We start from the raw sequence: 16,819 nt of genomic DNA on the forward strand, positions 1-16,819 counted from the left end.
CCACATTGGGCTCTGTGCTCAGCGTGGAGCCTGCGTGGGATTCTCTCTCTCTCCCCCTATCTGCCCCTCCCCCACATGCACACGTGCGCTCTCTCTTTCAAAATAAATAAACAAATAAACATTAAGGGGGGAAAAAAAGGCAACCAGACAGACCAGTATAAGATGACAACACTCCACAAAGGAGTTTAGACTTGACACTACAAGGAATGAGAAAAACAACAAATACCGAATTAAACCAGGAATTTAGGATGATTTTGGCAGAATGAATAGAACCAACAGTATCAGTCATAACTTTTTTTTAACGCAATTTTTTTAGTTTTTTTTTTTAATGCTTATTTTTGGGAGAGAGAGAGAGAGAGAGAGAGAGAAAGACAGAGAGTGAGTGGGGGAGGGGAAGAGAGCAAGGGAGACACAGAATCTGAAGCAGGCTCCAGACTCAGCTGTCAGCACAGAGACCGATGCAGGGCTCAACCCATGAACCATCAGATCATGACCTGAGCCAATGTCAGAAGCTTAACTGACTGAGCCACCCAGGCACTCCTCAGTCATAGCTTCTAATAGTAAGGAGGTGACACCTGACTTCTCTACAGTCAGCAAGTAATGGAATTTTGCCAAGTGTACCCTCTAAACCTGTTTTCAAAATCACCCACACCTCTAATCTTCACTCTGCCACCACTTTAGCCCAAGCCACTAGCATCCTTCAGGAAACAGTAGTAGCTTCCAGCATCTTGCCTTGTTCCTTTCTAATTCAATCTTTATACAGAGCCTTCTTTTTTAATTTTTTGCAACTTTTTTTTTTATTATTGAGAGAGAGAGCGTGCACACACACATGCGCAAGCTGGGGAGGGGCAGAGAGAGAGAGGGAGACACAGAATCCGAAGCAGGCTCCAGGCTCTGAGCTGTTAGCCCAGAACCTGACTCCGGGCTCAAACCCATGAACCATGAGTTCATGACCTAAGCTGAAATCGCTCAACCAACTGAGCCACCAAGGCACCCCCATACAGAGCACTTTTTTAATGTAAATGTAAATTGAGTAATGTCCCTTTCAGGCTTAAAATCCTCCAACAATTCCCTTTCAATTTTTAGGACAAACATCCAAATCCTCTGAACTCTATAAAAGCTCTATACTCACAGCCTCCTTTCCTGCCACTCCACCCTTCTGTGTCACTGCTCAAGCTATACTAGCCTTCTCTTGGTTCCTCAAATATTCCATAATCCCTTCCTGCCTTAAGGCCTTCCCATATGCTGTTTACTAAAACACATAACATTCTTGCAACTATTATACCCTTTTTACCCTAGGACAACTTAGCTCAAATATCATTTCCAAAAAATGCCTTACCTAACACCCACACTAGACCAGGTTTTCCAATAACATACTTTCATACTTAGTAATTCTCCTCTGCAGCACTTTCCCCTCTAATTACCTGAAGATAGTTAATGAGTTCGCTAAATATTTCAATGACATCTGCCTCATTAAAACACAAACACCACTAAAACAAAAGCTGTAGCTGCCTTGATCAATGTATCCTCAATATCTTGCACATAACAGTCAGTCAAATATACTGAATGGATTCATAGATGACTGGTGGCCAGAGAAAAAAATGGTACTACGAATGAGAACAAAAAGAAAAGTGAATGCCTAAGAGTTTACACAGACTTACATTTAGCTTGAAAAATTAATTTCTGAACCTTTAAAATTATTTGTAGTATTCTAATGCAAGAGTCAGCAAACTTTTTTTAACGACGAAATAGTAAATATTTTAGTTTGTGGGCAAATACAGTCTTGTTGCAACTATTCATTCCTGCCACAGCAGCATGAAAGCAGCCAAAGACTATACATAAAGGGCATGGTTGTGTTCCAATAAAGCTTTATTGACAAAAACACACTGGCAGCCTGCAGGCTACAGCTTGCTGGCCCCTAATACTATATCCCAAAGAAACAGGAGGCAGAAATTAAACAAATGCAAACAAATAAAACTGTTCTCTTTTCATTTTAAACTCATAAAGAAGCTTTTGTTGAAATGCCATACCAATGTCCCCAAACTCTGAACTCAAAATGGGTTAGCATGTATTAGTTGAAAGCAAACATGGAATACTCCTTTAACGGTCAGAATTAAGTATATCTCCTCTCTTAATCTGGATCATGAGTTTTTTGCTCAGGCAGCAACTGTCTCTTTACTCATATATATTTCTCAGTAATTAGAGTTCAGAAGCACAGAATGGAAATTTAAAACACATGCTGAACAAATTAACGATCCAACCATATATTAGCCTTTCCCCTTTCATTCTTCTAGTCTATGCAGAGACAAGAGGAGAAGCAATTAATCTGAATGTTTTGATTTTCAAGAAAGGCATTCTTCAGTAAGACTGGTATGCTAGGCCAACCTGTGCATGGATGCTCTTTTCATATTACTTGGGTTCTAATTCCCCATGTTCACTGTCCCTCCTTATGTGTGCCTTTGTTACCTTGCTCAGTCTCTGACTCCTCATGCCTCACTCCTCCACCCCAATTCTACCTGCCAATTTGAAGGAAGATGCTTTCTTGGACATCTTAATCTTAATAATATAGGTGTGGTATAAACATCCCCAGACCTGTACATGTATCTGCTGTATTATCAAAGTGAATGACAAAAACTTCATAAAAATCATGACAAATGCTTCTTTTTAAATTTTTGAGACAGAGAGAGAAAGAAAGAGAGAGAACAAGTGGGGGAGGGGCAGAGAGAGAGGGAGATGAAGAATCCAAAGCAGGCTCCACAGTGCCAGTGCAGAGGCCAACATAGGGCTTGAACTCCTGAACTGTGAGATCATGACCTGAGTTGAAGCTGGACGCTTAGCTGACTTGAGTCACCCAGGTGCCTCCCAAAATCCTTCTTTTTGTAGTAAATTTTATGGGATATGTATTATTTTATATGATTAATATGGATGCTTGGGTCTAGAAGTATCCAAAGAGCTAAAAGCTTCATTTTTCAAACAGTGGCTAATTTCAAAGTTTGATGTGAACTAGTCCGATTTTTAGGAAATGTGAATTATATTATCACAATGGTCAGTGAAATTAATTATAATCAATGAGGAAAGTGCAGCGTCTTATGTTGGAAGGATTTATAAGAATGTGAGATCAGTTCAATCCTAAAGATTCAAGAGGCATCTACTGGAAAACTGTTTGAAGGAGGGAAAATATTATTTATTTGGAAAAAATATAGCACATATAATACCATCTTTGTTGTGCATTTATAGCAAGAAGAACTACATAATTATTATTCTTTAAAAGAGTCTCATTAAGGATGTTAGGCATTCTGACTTTTATTGTTGTTTTGTAATCAGATTGACTTTAATGAAAAACACATTTATAAATATATAGGTGTATTAGTTTGTTCTTGTTGTAACAAATTGCCACAAAGTTTAATAGCTTAAAACAATACAAACTTATCTATTTACAACAGTCAAGATATGGAAGCAACCCTAGTGTCCATCCATAGATGAATGGATTAAGATATAATACATAGTAGCCATAAAAAAGAATGAAGACTTGCCATTTGCAACAACATGGATGGAACTAGTGGGTATAGTGCTAAGTGAAATAAGTCAGAGAAAGACAAATACCATATGGTTTCACTCATGTGATATTTAAGAAACAAAATAAATGAATGAACAAAGAAAAAAAGAGACAAATTAAAAAAACAGACTCTTCAATACAAGAACAAATTGGTGGTTGCCAGAGGAAGGATGGGTAGGGGAATGGGTAAAACAGATAAAGGGAATTAAGAGTACAGTTACCTTGATGAGCACTGAGTAATGTATGGAATTGCTGAACCATCATATTGCACACCTGAAACTACTATAACACTATACTAATTATACTTCAGAAAAAAAAAAAAATATATATATATATACATATATATGGTCATTCAGTGAACAAAGATAACTTTGAATCAGTAGCTGTGTCGGAGTCCTCAATACCACCCCCAGGTTAGATAATTCATGAGGATTCACAGGACATAGCATATAATCATATTCACAGCTAAGATGTGTTCTAGAAAAAGGATGCAATGCAAAAGAAGCAAACATGGGGCAAAGTTGAAGGAAAAAGTCCTCTCCCAGTGCAGTCACACAGGATGTGCTTAATTTCTCAATGCCCAAAAGTTATGACAACAAATTAAAAGAGTTGTCTAGGGGTGTCTGGGTGGCTCAGTTGGTTAAGCATCTAACTCTTGGTTTTGGCTCAGGTCATGATCTCTTGGTTCATGAGTTTGAGAACTCACGAGAGTTCAGCTCTGTGTGGCAGTGTAGAGCTTGCTTGGGATTCTCTCCCTCTCCCCCTCCCCATCTTGTCCCTCCCCTGCTTGTCTTTCTTTCAAATAAATAAACTTAAATAAATAAATAAATAAATAGATAAATAAATAAATAAATAAATAAATGTGTTGTCTATTATGAATGTTCCTAAGAAATGAGGTGATTTAAATTGGGAGTTGGTCACATAGGCATCCTCTGCCCAGCATGTATACAACTCCAGAATCTCTGAACAAAAGCAAGTGTCCAGTATAAACTACATTATTTGTACAAACACTTCAGGTACAATGAGCCACTTTTATTTAGGGAAAGATTTTTATCACTGTAGGAAACTGTTTGAGGAAACAGCCTGCCTTTCTAAGGATAGGCAGTATTAGGGCTACAATGTTAACCCCCCCCCCCAACTTTTTTTTTTAACATTTATTTGAGAGAGAGAGAGGGAGAGGGAGACAGAGAGAGAGAGGGGAATGAGTTGGGGAGGGGCAGAACAAGGGAAACAGAAGATCCGAAGCAGGCTCCATGCTGTAAGTGCAGAGCCCAAGGTGAGGCTTGAACTCAAGAACCCTGAGATCATGACCTGAGTCAAAACTAAGAGTTGGCCGCTTAACTGACTGAGCCACCCAGGAGCCCCATCAACCTTTTTCTCCACAGTACCCCAAGTATATTATGAAGATGTATTAATAAGGATAAATTATTATGCCTCATACCAACTTCAAATGGAGCAAAGTCTTAAATGTGGAACAATTAAAATAACTAGAAGATAATAAAATAATAAATAGCTAACATGTACTGAGCTCTTGCTATATTCCTGGCACTAAGTATATGTATGACCTTATTTAATGTTTACAGCAACCACATGAGACAGTCAGAGATGATACTCAAAATACTCAACTACCAGTATCACATGGCTACTACACTATTTAGGCATGTCATTCCTAAAATCAGCCTGAGAGGTAGGTACTATTATTATCTCCACTTTATAAAAAAAGGAGTGAACATAGAGAATCCAAGGATCCACAGCTAATACATGACAGAAATGAGATTTTTAATTTAGCTTGTTCCAGAGCCCTGGCTCTTAATCACTGTGCTATATTGCCTCTCAATATGCAAAATACCCGTATGGTCCTAGGATGGGAAAGAATGTCTTACACAAAGACACACACACACACACACACACACACAGAGGCACGGTAAAAACCATAAAGAAAGAACTGCTAAATTCAATTTCATGAAAATTTAAAACTAGAAATAGTAAAAGGCACAAAAAACAAAGTTAAAAGCCACTGGCTGAGACACTGTGATACATTTAAGAATTAAAGTCAGACAACATAAAATTTCCTTTATCAATAAGAACAAGACAAAGGAACACAACAGAAAAATCAGCAAAGTAACTAAGTAATTCACATAAAATGAAACCAAACAGCCAGGAAATATATGGGAAAAATGATAAATAATAATATAAATGCAAATTACATGACATACACTTCCATACTCACCAGACTGGCTAAAATTTTAGTCAGATAATAGCAAGTGCGGTGAATATGAGGAACAATAGAAATCTTTCTTCATTGATGGGAAGGATAAATTGACAAAACCATTTTAGGAAGATATTTGGCAGCATCTAATAAAGTTGAAGATCCATATATGCTCTGATCCAGTAATGTTATTTTTAAGGTTTATATCCTAAAGAAACCCTAACATATATGATCAGAGACATGAGTAAGAATGTTTGCTGCTGCACTATTTAAATATTATTATTATTATTATTATTATTATTATTATTATTTAGTGAGGAATAGCTCAAATGTTCAATAGCAAGGGAACAGAGAGAAAAAAACTAGTATATTTAAGACATATTATACAGCATATTATACATATTATATGGCAGTAAAAATGAATTAACTTACACTTATAATACACATGTATCACAAAAACATAAAACTAAGGGGAAAAAAAGTTGCAGACCATCATGTATCACTTACATAAGTTGTAAAAACACATAAAAAACAATATTATTTATTGTTCACAAATACACAAATGTATTAAAGATTAAAAAAAAGGAAAGAAAAAATAAGATGGCCTATATAACATGACTTAGAATTCATTGTTTTTTTTTAATATTTATTTGAGAAAGCACATGTGCACACAGTGGGGGAGGGGCAGAGAGAAAGGGAGAGAAGAGAGAGAATCCCAAGCAGGCTCTGCACTACCAGTGCAGAACCTGACGTGGGGCTTGAACTCACAAACCATGAGATCATGACCTGAGCTGAAATCCAGGCAGATGCTCAACCAACTGAGCCACCCAAGTGCTTCAGAATTCACTGTTTTAAAGCAAGGCACATTAGAAGAAACTTGCTATTATATTTACTATTAAGGTGCTATTCAATGCATTATTTACTATATAATAAAGCGTTCTCTTTATAAAAACCAATGCATAGGGGTGCCTGGGTGGCTCAGTCAGTTGGGCGTCCGACTTCGGCTCAGGTCATAATCTCACGATTTGTGAGTTTGAGCCCCACGTTCGGGCTCTGTTGCTGCCAGCTCAGAGTCAGGAGCCTGCTTCAGGCTCTCTCCCCTCTCTCTGCTCCTCCCATGCTCATGCTCTGTCTCTCTCTGTCTCTCAATAATAAATAAACGTTAAAAAAAAATTTTTTTTAAGAAAATCAATGTATATAATAATAGTAAAACAAAGGCTGAAAATCAATGCTCTAATTTCCATGTTAAGAATTTTGGGTGAAAAAAAGAAATAAAATTGGGGTGCCTGGGTGGCTCAGTGGGTTAAGTGTCCAACTTTGGCTCAGGTCATGATCTCACGGTGAGTTTGAGCCCCACATCAGACTCTGTGCTGATGGCTCAGAACCTGGAGCCTGTTTTGGATCCTGTGTCTCCCTCTCTCTATGCCCCTCCCCCGCTCATGCTCTGTCTCTCTTGCTCTCAAAAATAAATAAAACATAAAAAAAATTTTTTTTAAACATGGAAGGAAGGAAAGAAAGATATGACCTAAAAATCAGTAAAACAGGAAAAAAAGTAAACAAAAGAGAGAAATCAGGAAAACCCAAATTTTGCTCTTTGAAATGAACAAAAAGAGAGGAAACACCAATTACCAATATCAGGAATGAAAGAGTAGACATCACTATAAGACTGTAAAGATGTTAAAAGATAAGATAATCTTGAGTAACTTTTACCAATAAATGACAACTTAGACAAAATAGACAAATTCTCAAAAAGCAACACAAGAAGAAATATACAGACAAATCCTTTTTTTTTCTTTCCTTTAAGTAGGCTTCGTGCCCAGCCTGGAGCCCAACGCAGGGCTTGAACTCACCACCCTGAGATCAAGACCTGAGCTGAGACCAAGAGTCGGACACTTAACCTACTGAGCCACCCAGAAGTCTCAGCAGATAAAATGTTTTAAGTAGATATGCTCATTAAGATTTATATGTACATTTCTGGGACACCTGGGTGGCTCAGTAAGTTAAGCATCGGACTCTTGATCTCAGCTCAGGCCTTGATCTCGGGATGGTGAGTTCAAGCCCTGCACTGGGCTTGGTCCTAGGAAAGAAGCCTACTTAAAAAAAAAAAACAAAAAACCAAAACCATTATATGTCATTAAAAAACCCTCACAAAGAAAACTCCAGGTCCAAAAGGCTTCATTTGGTGAATTGTAGACATTTAAGAAAGAGGTAACATCAATTATACATAAATTCCCTGAAAGGGCAAAAAAACAGGAAAGACTTCTCAACTCATTCATGAAGCTAGCACAACCCAGATACCACATGTGAAAAGAAAACTAAAGAAAAATAAAGCCATCTTGCTCATAAACATAAATGCAAAAAAATATAAATAAACTATTAGAATGTCAAGTCCAACAACATTTAAAATAATAACACATCATAACCAAGTGAATTTATTCCTGGAATGGAAAGAAAATATTTGAATATCAATATTCAAAATCAAGAAATGTAATATTTGCAAATCAAGAAATGTAATCTATTACACCAACAGAAAATATATAACATATAACAGGAAAATATTTTTATCATTTTAATAGATGAAGAGAAAAATTAGCATCTACTCACAAAAAAAATCAGTAAATGAAATAGAAGGGAACTTCCTTAATCTGATTAAAGATATCTATAATCATCCCCCCATACACATATACACCCACACACACAGAAATTTTAATGGTGGACTATTAAAACTTTGCTGAAATTCTATCACCATTTCAACTCGACATTATGTTGGAGGTCCTAACAAGTGCAATAAAGGGGAGGATGGGAGATGGAGACTGTGCAAATGGTTATGACTGCATAGTATATGTAGAAATTTCAAAAACATCCATAGGCAAATTATTAAAATAAGTGAATTCACCAAGATCACTGGAAAAACAGCTCAAAATACAAAAATTAAGTATATTTGCACATACAACAAAAACTTAGAAAATAAAATTTTAAAAGCGGTGCCATTTCTAACAATGAAATAAAATACTTTTTAAAAAGCCAATATGTATAGAGTTCCTTGTCTCGACCTAGACTGGAATGAACACTTGTAAGGAACAACCATGATGGTGGTTGGGGAATCGGGGGGAGGGAAGGACATGGGCTTAGATGAGAGGGATGGGGAGACCAAGAAAAATGAGAATATGTTAAAGCTCCTTGTGGATTAAGTTATAAATATTTATTTGAACTATTTTAGGGGAAAAAGGAGAAAAAGAAAAAGTTTCAGATGGCAGAATGAAGTCCAAGTATATCAATAACTACAAACACAAAAAGATTAAATTCACTGGTTAAAAGAAAAAGAGATATTGTAATTTTAAAAAAAAAATTATAACTTATTTGCTATGTATCAAAAAGGTTCATGGTAAAAGGATGAAAAATACATAAATAAAACTGATATAATATACAATATCTGGGGGGGAAAGGCTTTAAGACAAAAAGCATGAGTAATAGAGAAGATCACTAAATTATGACTTTAAGTCCTATTTCACAAAGAAAACAATTCTGAACAAGTACACACCTAACAAAATACATTAAAAATATAAAAAGCAAAAAATTGATAGAATTTTGGAACAAAAATGGTAAATCCACTGTCACAACAAGATCTTAACACTGTTTCAACATTTGCCATCAATCCTCCAAACTATCTCAGACTTTTTTCCTTTTAGATCAGAAGAAGATTTATGAACTTAAAGACGAATGGTCAATTCAAGTGCATTCTGAACTCTTTTAGAGGCTATTTCATCATTAAGTTACAGGAACAGTTAACTGAAAATAGTGAGAATCTCTAAAAAATGTCCGGTACTAAAGTGGATTATTGCTGCCATCTGCTGGAAACAATTTTTATCCCCATTTCGATCATATTTGCTTTAAAAAGTCCTTGTAAGAAAGCACATGCGGCCCAAACTGTAATCTTTTCTTTTCTTTTAATGTTCATTTATTTATTTTGAGAGAGAGAGAGAGACAGCACATGCCAGAGCGTGCGCACATGCGGGGAATGATTAAGGGAGAGAGGAAAGACAGAATCCCAAGCAGGCTCTATGTAGTCAGCACAGAGCTGGACACGGGTCTTGATCCCACAAACTGTGAGATCATGACCTTAGCCCAAACCAAGAGTCAGATGCTTAACTGACTGAGCCACCCAGGTGCCCCTGTAATCTTTTCTAAGTTTCCTTTATCTAGTGAGATAGAGATACTCTCTCTATATTAAAATGTGTGTCCTCCCTATGTGCAATTTAACAAGCCTCTGGTAACAATTTTTGTTTTTCCGAAGTCACAGGTTTACGACAGTGTTGAAAATTACACTGCCTGAAATCCACTTGGAACTTAATATATCCAAAAGACTACCAAGTTTCCCATACAACTACTGTAAAATCATTTTATATAATGAATAATTACAGTGAATCACTGCAACCACACAAACCACACTTTACTCCTACAGCATATGAGCCACATTACTTGCAATGTCTCTTAAAATACACACATAAAAATATATGGTAGGTCTTCTAGTGCTCCCTCAAATCTGGTTCCCTTGCCTTCCAGGCACACAGGAAAATTACACTTCTGCGGAGTTAGTACCTAAAATTAGTCAGGATCAACAGGTTGTGTGTGAAAGTACCATGTGCCATCTGCAGGCCAAGGCAAGTAATTGCATTTATCAGACCAGCAGCACTCTTCCTCTATACCAGTGAAAACATGTGGCCTCAAAAGGAGATGGTGAAGCCACCTTCTTTTGGTGATGATGAAGATGAAAGCAGCTGAAAACACTGAAGACAGTTACCCTATAGAGTTTTCCAGACCTATGAAAGACTTTGAAATAGTAAAAAAAAATAAGCTTTTATTAGGTTAAGCCACTGAGTTGGCACTTAAATATTACCTCAGCATAGTCTAGTCCAGGATTTCTCAACAGTGGCACTACTGACATCTTGGGATGAATAACCCTTTGCTGTGGGTGTTGTCTTATGCCACTTTAGGACATTAAGCAGCATTCCTGGCATCTACCCACTATTTGTCAGTAGCACCCCTCAATATAACCACCAAAATTAGCTCCAGACCAGACACTGCCTTCCTCCCTGACTTTGAGAACCAGTAGCTTAGCTTAACCTGAATACAGTATATCTATCTACCTATATATGTGTATATATTACAAATATGTATGAGAGTATATTTAACTTAATTGTCATGTGACACAAATATATGCTTTATTATGTATTAAGGTCAGATGTTTCATAGGCCCTTAACAGATACAAATTTCATTTTCTTAAACTAGGAGAGCTAATTCATAAACTTAAAAAAATCTAGTCAGTATTACAAGTCTTTACATAGTAAGGTAAAGAAAATCTTTCAAAAGGATATATAAATCCATACATACTATGCTGTTCATTTCCGAGGACTCATAGCTCCCAACTGGATGTACATTTCCAATGGGCTCCAAGCCCTCTTCATCCCACATGTATGTTCCATCAGAGCTATCAGATGGAGAGAGCTCAAATGAAGAACCAGCTCTGTAATCTGTATCTGGTGAAATCAAGTTATTCCCAGAAGTATGTTTTGTACATTCACTCCTGTCTTCAATTGATTTTTTAAAAGAGAAAGAAAAAAAGTTATTAATTCACAAAAATATATTTCTCAGGTTCTAAAAATATAAGCTCTAATAATTCGTTATAACAAAAAAGTTGGCAAAAAGGTATCAGTAACTATAGAATTTTCTAAGTTCTAAAAAACAAAAAAATCAGGAGGCAAAATCTTAAATAACTTACTGAAATGTTTCCCAATACACATGAAGAAAATTCACTGAGCCATCTTTCACTTCTCCAACATTTCTAGAATTATAAATAAAGCCTTATTTCTTTTACTATTTCCTAAGATATTTACTTTTACACACTGGCCAGGAAACTCCTTACTAAGTATATATCATTCAAGTTCAGGGTTGCCTCCTTGTAAGGGAAATACTTGTTCTGGCAATCACTTCTAACTAGAAGACCCTCAAATAGGAGGGTTTATGCCTATCTTTAGGCATGGCCCAGGCCCTTGACCAGATCACAAGTCTATCCCCAATCCCTTCAGTTTGCTCTTTATTCAGGTCAGAGGCAGAGATACATTTTACACAGGGCAGAGATACATTTACACAGGGCAGAGATACATTTTCTCCAGACTTTCAGTGCCAGTATAACCAAGTACAAGCAGAAATGTTTAACAGGTGCTAATCTCACTTTCTTCAGTTAAAAAATTAAATAAAGCTCCTCTGAAAGTATAACAATAATATTTTGCTAAACAAGAAATATAAGTCCTCCTTTAAAAAAATGAAAATTTCCAAGGATAAAAATATGCATTACATTGGACATAACCTATATTAAAACATTAGCTCATTTACCCTTTGGTATAGCTTTACTCTAAACAAATAGGATCTATTCCTGTAAAGGAAGAGATGGTTTAAAATGGCATGCCACTGTTGAGGGAAGTGGGGAAAAAGAAAAAAACTTTGAAGCAAGTAAGAAAAGTTGCATGACATGCAGGACATGTCTATGCATGACAGTCAATGAAGAAAAAGGTAAGATACATTAGGGGAAGAGTGTTTTTATTGACATTGTTTTAAATAGTGAAAAATAGGACCAGAAGCAAAAGTCACAAGGAAGATAAATGTTGCCCTGCCCCAATTTTATCTAGATCCATCCCTCCATGAAACTGACAGTATCCTGGAATTATTCAAAAGCTAATCCTAAGTTCAGTTATATTATCTAGGAGAAACCAAACAAATTTAAGGATATTAATATTTACCAGAGACACTTATATCTATCCACTCATCAGTTTTACTTTTTTCATTTTCCTTTGGGGAATCAAATATATCCTTCGGTGGTACGTTTTCATGCTTTTCTTCTTTGAGAGAAATTTCCTCTGGAGTTATTCTAGTTCTGTTGGAGTCTTCTATATCTATAAAATCATCACTAAAGTCTTCACTTAAATCATTTTTATCAGAAGACGACAAAGAAGACAAAGAAATATCATCCACATCATCACTCAGGTATCTAATTTTAGTATCATGCTTCATGGTCTGGTCATTTTCTGTTCTGTAACTATCATTTTCAATTAGTTCTTGGTCTTTACTAGTAGCTCTGTCCTTAGCCATAAGTGCAGCACTTTCCTCTACACATGTATCAGCAGGTGAATTTTTATTACCATCAACTGTGATAGTCCCAGAAAATGGAGGTCGGCTAGATTTCAGTAGAGAGGGATGAACCATCCTATAACCCAACGTGGATGTTACACCTGGGCCATTTGGTAAAGCCAGCTTCTTTCCACCAGCAGCATAAGGCCTATTAAATCCATACCCTAAATGATCATTCCCATTGAGTACTTCTGACTGCCGGGAATTTCTTGTTAGCATACTGGACCTCAGAGGCACTCTAATGGGTAGCTGTTGGTTCTGATAAGGCTTTGTAAGATCTGCAGCTCTATTGAAGGAATGTGATCTGGTTATAGATGAAGGTGGAAGGAATGAGTTTTGAATGGAATGTGAAAAACTTTGTGACCTTACCATTTTTTCACAAGTAAGAGATTTAATATTGTCTAGGGATTGTGCTAAGCCTTCTCCAGAAGTGCTTCTGGTGGCACAGGAGTTTGCTCTAGGCCTTTGTATGCTACCAGATGAACGGTTTCCATACAGTCCATTCAACTGCGATTTTGGAGCATTGACTGAAGAATATGAAGTCCTTCCTAATAATGTGCCTTTGGTGAATTTACCCAAACTAGATGGTCCAGACAAAGACTTTTGGTTTAACTCCTCTGTAGATGACACAAACATAGTGGATGGCTTTGCTAACTTTGATGTAAGTAAAGAAATACTTTTCAAGCCTCCCTTTATCCCATTTTTATCAAACATTACTTGAGTAGGTACATGTTTTTCAGGATCAATCACTTTATCATGTGAAGTTTGAGTACTATTACGCTCTTCAGCACTTTGTGCACTAAGCTGGTATTTAGTTGTCGTTCTCCAATTAAATGAATGGGATGATGGGCAATCAGAGCCATTATTTTTGATGTAACTTTTGACGTTGCCACTCTTGGAAGTTCCCAATAAATTAACAGGTGTCCCACTGGGCATTGGCTGTAGTGTACTTCTCACAGATTTTGTTCCATACTTTGGCAACTTGGAACCCAAAAATGACTTGATTTGTGTTTTTTCTTCCATGAGCTATAAGGTGCATTTGTTCTTAAAATTTGACAGAATCTGAGGAGACAAAAAAAATAGATTAAACATTCCTAAATAAGCACAATTACATGGGGTATTACATAATAAGAATATATATTCTTAGACAATTAAATGATCAAAGCACAAAAGCTACTTATGATTCCTAAAAAATTCTTTATAAATATTGAATGCGCTAATTAAATTAATAAATTAATGTTAGGAGAAAGCAAAGAACATTTTTATAAACACTTTTATAAACTTGGGCTATGCATAGTGATAGCAAAATCCAGAAATAATAAAATTAGACTACCGATGTTGACTGTGTTTTTAAAAAAATAAATACTTCTATAGCACACCTTCCAATTTCAATCCAAATTATTTTTTCACTTTGGACAATATTATCGCCTTTAAAAATAAGAAAATGCCAGAATGGATAAAAAAACAAGATCCATCTATTTGCTGTCTACAAGAGACTCGTTTTAGACCTGAGGACACCTTCAGATTGGAAGTGAGGGGATGGAGAACTATCATGCTACTGGAAGTCAAAAGAAAGCTGGGGTAGCCATACTTATATCAGACAAACTAGACTTTAAATTAAAGGCTGTAACAAGAGATGAAGAAGGGCATTATATAATAATTACAGGGTCTATCCATCAGGAAGAGCTAACAATTATAAATGTCTATGCACCGAATACGGGAGCCCCCAAATATATAAAACAAATTAATCACAAACATTAATCACATAAGCAACCCTATTGATAAGAATGTGGTAATTGCAGGGGACTTTAATACTCCACTTACAACAACGGATAGATCATCTAGACACAGGATCAATAAAGAAACAAGGGCCCTGAATGATACATTGGATCAGATGGACTTGACAGATATACTTAGAACTCTGCATCCCAAAGCAACAGAATACACTTTCTTCTCGAGTGCACATGGAACATTTTCCAAGACAGATCACATACTGGGTCACAAAACAGCCCTTAATAAGTATAAAAGAACTGAGATCATACCATGCACACTTTCAGACCACAATGCTATGAAGCTTGAAATTAACCACAGGAAAAAGTCTGGAAAACCTCCAAAAGCCTTAAAGAACACCCTACTAAAGAATGAATGGGTCAACCAGGCAATTAGAGAAGAAATTTAAAAATATATGGAAACAAATGAAAATGAAAATACAACAATCCAAATGCTTTGGGATGCAGCGAAGGCAGTCCTGAGAGGAAAATACATGGCAATCCAGGCCTATCTCAAGAAACAAGAAAAGTCCTTGGGGTGCCTGGGTGGCTCAGTCGGTTAAGCGTCCGACTTCGGCTCAGGTCATGATCTCACGGTCAGTGAGTTCAAGCCCTGCGTCGGGCTCTGTGCTGACAGCTCAGAGCCTGGAGCCTGCTTCAGATTCTGTGTCTCCCTCTCTCTCTGACCCTCCCCCGTTCATGCTCTGTCTCTCTCTGTCTCAAAAGTAAATAAACATTAAAAAAAAAAAAAATTAAAAAAAAAAAAAAAAAAAAAAAAGAAACAAGAAAAGTCCCAAATACAAAATCTAACAGCATACCTAAAGGAACTAGAATCAGAATAGCAAAGATACCCCAAACCTAGCAGAAGAAGAGAAATAATAAAGATCAGAGCAAAAATAAACAATACAGAATCTAAAAAAACTGTAGCAGATCAATGAAACCAAGAGTTGGTTTTTTGAAAAACTAAACAAAATTGATAAACTTCTAGCCAGGCTTCTCAAAAAGAAAAGGGAGATGACCCAAATAGATAAAATCATGAATAAAAATGGAATTATTACAAAAATAAGAAAATGTGATTTTGTTCATTTTTTTTTTTTTATTTATCTTGAGAGAGAGAGAGAGATTAAGAGACAGAGAGAGCAGGGGAGGGGCAGAGAGAGGAGAGAGAGAATCCCAAACAGGCTCTGCACTCTCAGTGCAGAGCCCGATGCAGGGAGCAGGCTCACCAACTGTGAGATCATGACCTGAGCTGAAATCAAGAGTCAGACACTTAACCAACTGAGCCATCAGGTGCCCCATGATTTTGTTAATTTTTAAAGCATACGTGATCTTATAAAAACTGGAATACATTTTTAAAATTCATTACTAAAATCATGGTAGGATGGGGCGCCTGGGTGACACAGTCAATTGGCATCAGACTTCAGTTCAGGTCATGATCTCACAGTCCGTGAGCTCGAGCCCCCCGCCGGGCTCTGTGTTGACAGCTCAGAGCCTGGATCCTGTTTCGGATTCTGTGTCTCCCTCTCTCTGTACCCCTCCCCCACTCACACTCTGTCTCTCTCTCTCTCAAAAATAAATATTAAAAAAAAAATTTAGTGGGGCGTCTGGGTGGCTCAGTCGGTTGAGCGTCCGACTTCGGCTCAGGTCATGATCTCGCGGTCCGTGAGTTCGAGCCCCGTGTCAGGCTCTGTGCTGACAGCTCAGAGCCTGGAGCCTGTTTTGGATTCTGTGTCTCCCTCTCTCTGACCCTCCCCCATTCATGCTCTGTCTCTCTCTGTCTCAAAAACAAATAAACGTTAAAAAAAAAAATTTAGGGGCGCCTGGGTGGCTCAGTCGGTTAAGCATCCGACTTCAGCTCAGGTCATGATCTCACAGTCCGTGAGCTTGAGCCCTGCATCGGGCTCTGTGCTGACAGCTCAGAGCCTGGAGCCTTCTTCAGATTCTGTGTCTCCCCCTCTCTCTGCCCTTCCCTTGCGCATGCTCTGTCTCTGTCTCAAAAATAAATAAAAACATAAAAAAAAATTTTTTTTTAATAAGATCATGGTAGGATGTAGGAAAAGAATACAATAGCATACAAAAAAGTCTGACATTAAGGGTGG

General features: G+C 37.0%; 1 protein-coding gene across 7 annotated transcripts in view; it reads right to left on the minus strand.

Moving 5' to 3' along the window:
- Positions 1-16,819, minus strand: part of CCSER2 (coiled-coil serine rich protein 2) — a 187,876-nt gene that overhangs the window by 119,619 nt on the left and 51,438 nt on the right. For all 7 annotated transcript variants that reach the window (XR_009613004.3, XM_060642296.3, XM_060642300.3 and 4 more), the window contains exons 2-3: positions 12,564-14,013; positions 11,158-11,354 (exon numbers count right to left, since the gene is read on the minus strand). Coding sequence is in view for 6 of the 7 variants with exons in the window: in XM_060642296.3 (XP_060498279.1) it covers positions 11,158-11,354; positions 12,564-13,974 (1,608 nt within the window). In the remaining variant the exon portion in view is untranslated. The remainder of the gene's footprint in view (positions 1-11,157; positions 11,355-12,563; positions 14,014-16,819) is intronic.

This window comes from Panthera onca, chromosome D2 (assembly GCF_046562875.1).
Source record: "Panthera onca isolate mPanOnc1 chromosome D2, mPanOnc1 haplotype 2, whole genome shotgun sequence".
Classification (NCBI taxonomy): Eukaryota; Metazoa; Chordata; class Mammalia; order Carnivora; family Felidae; genus Panthera; species Panthera onca.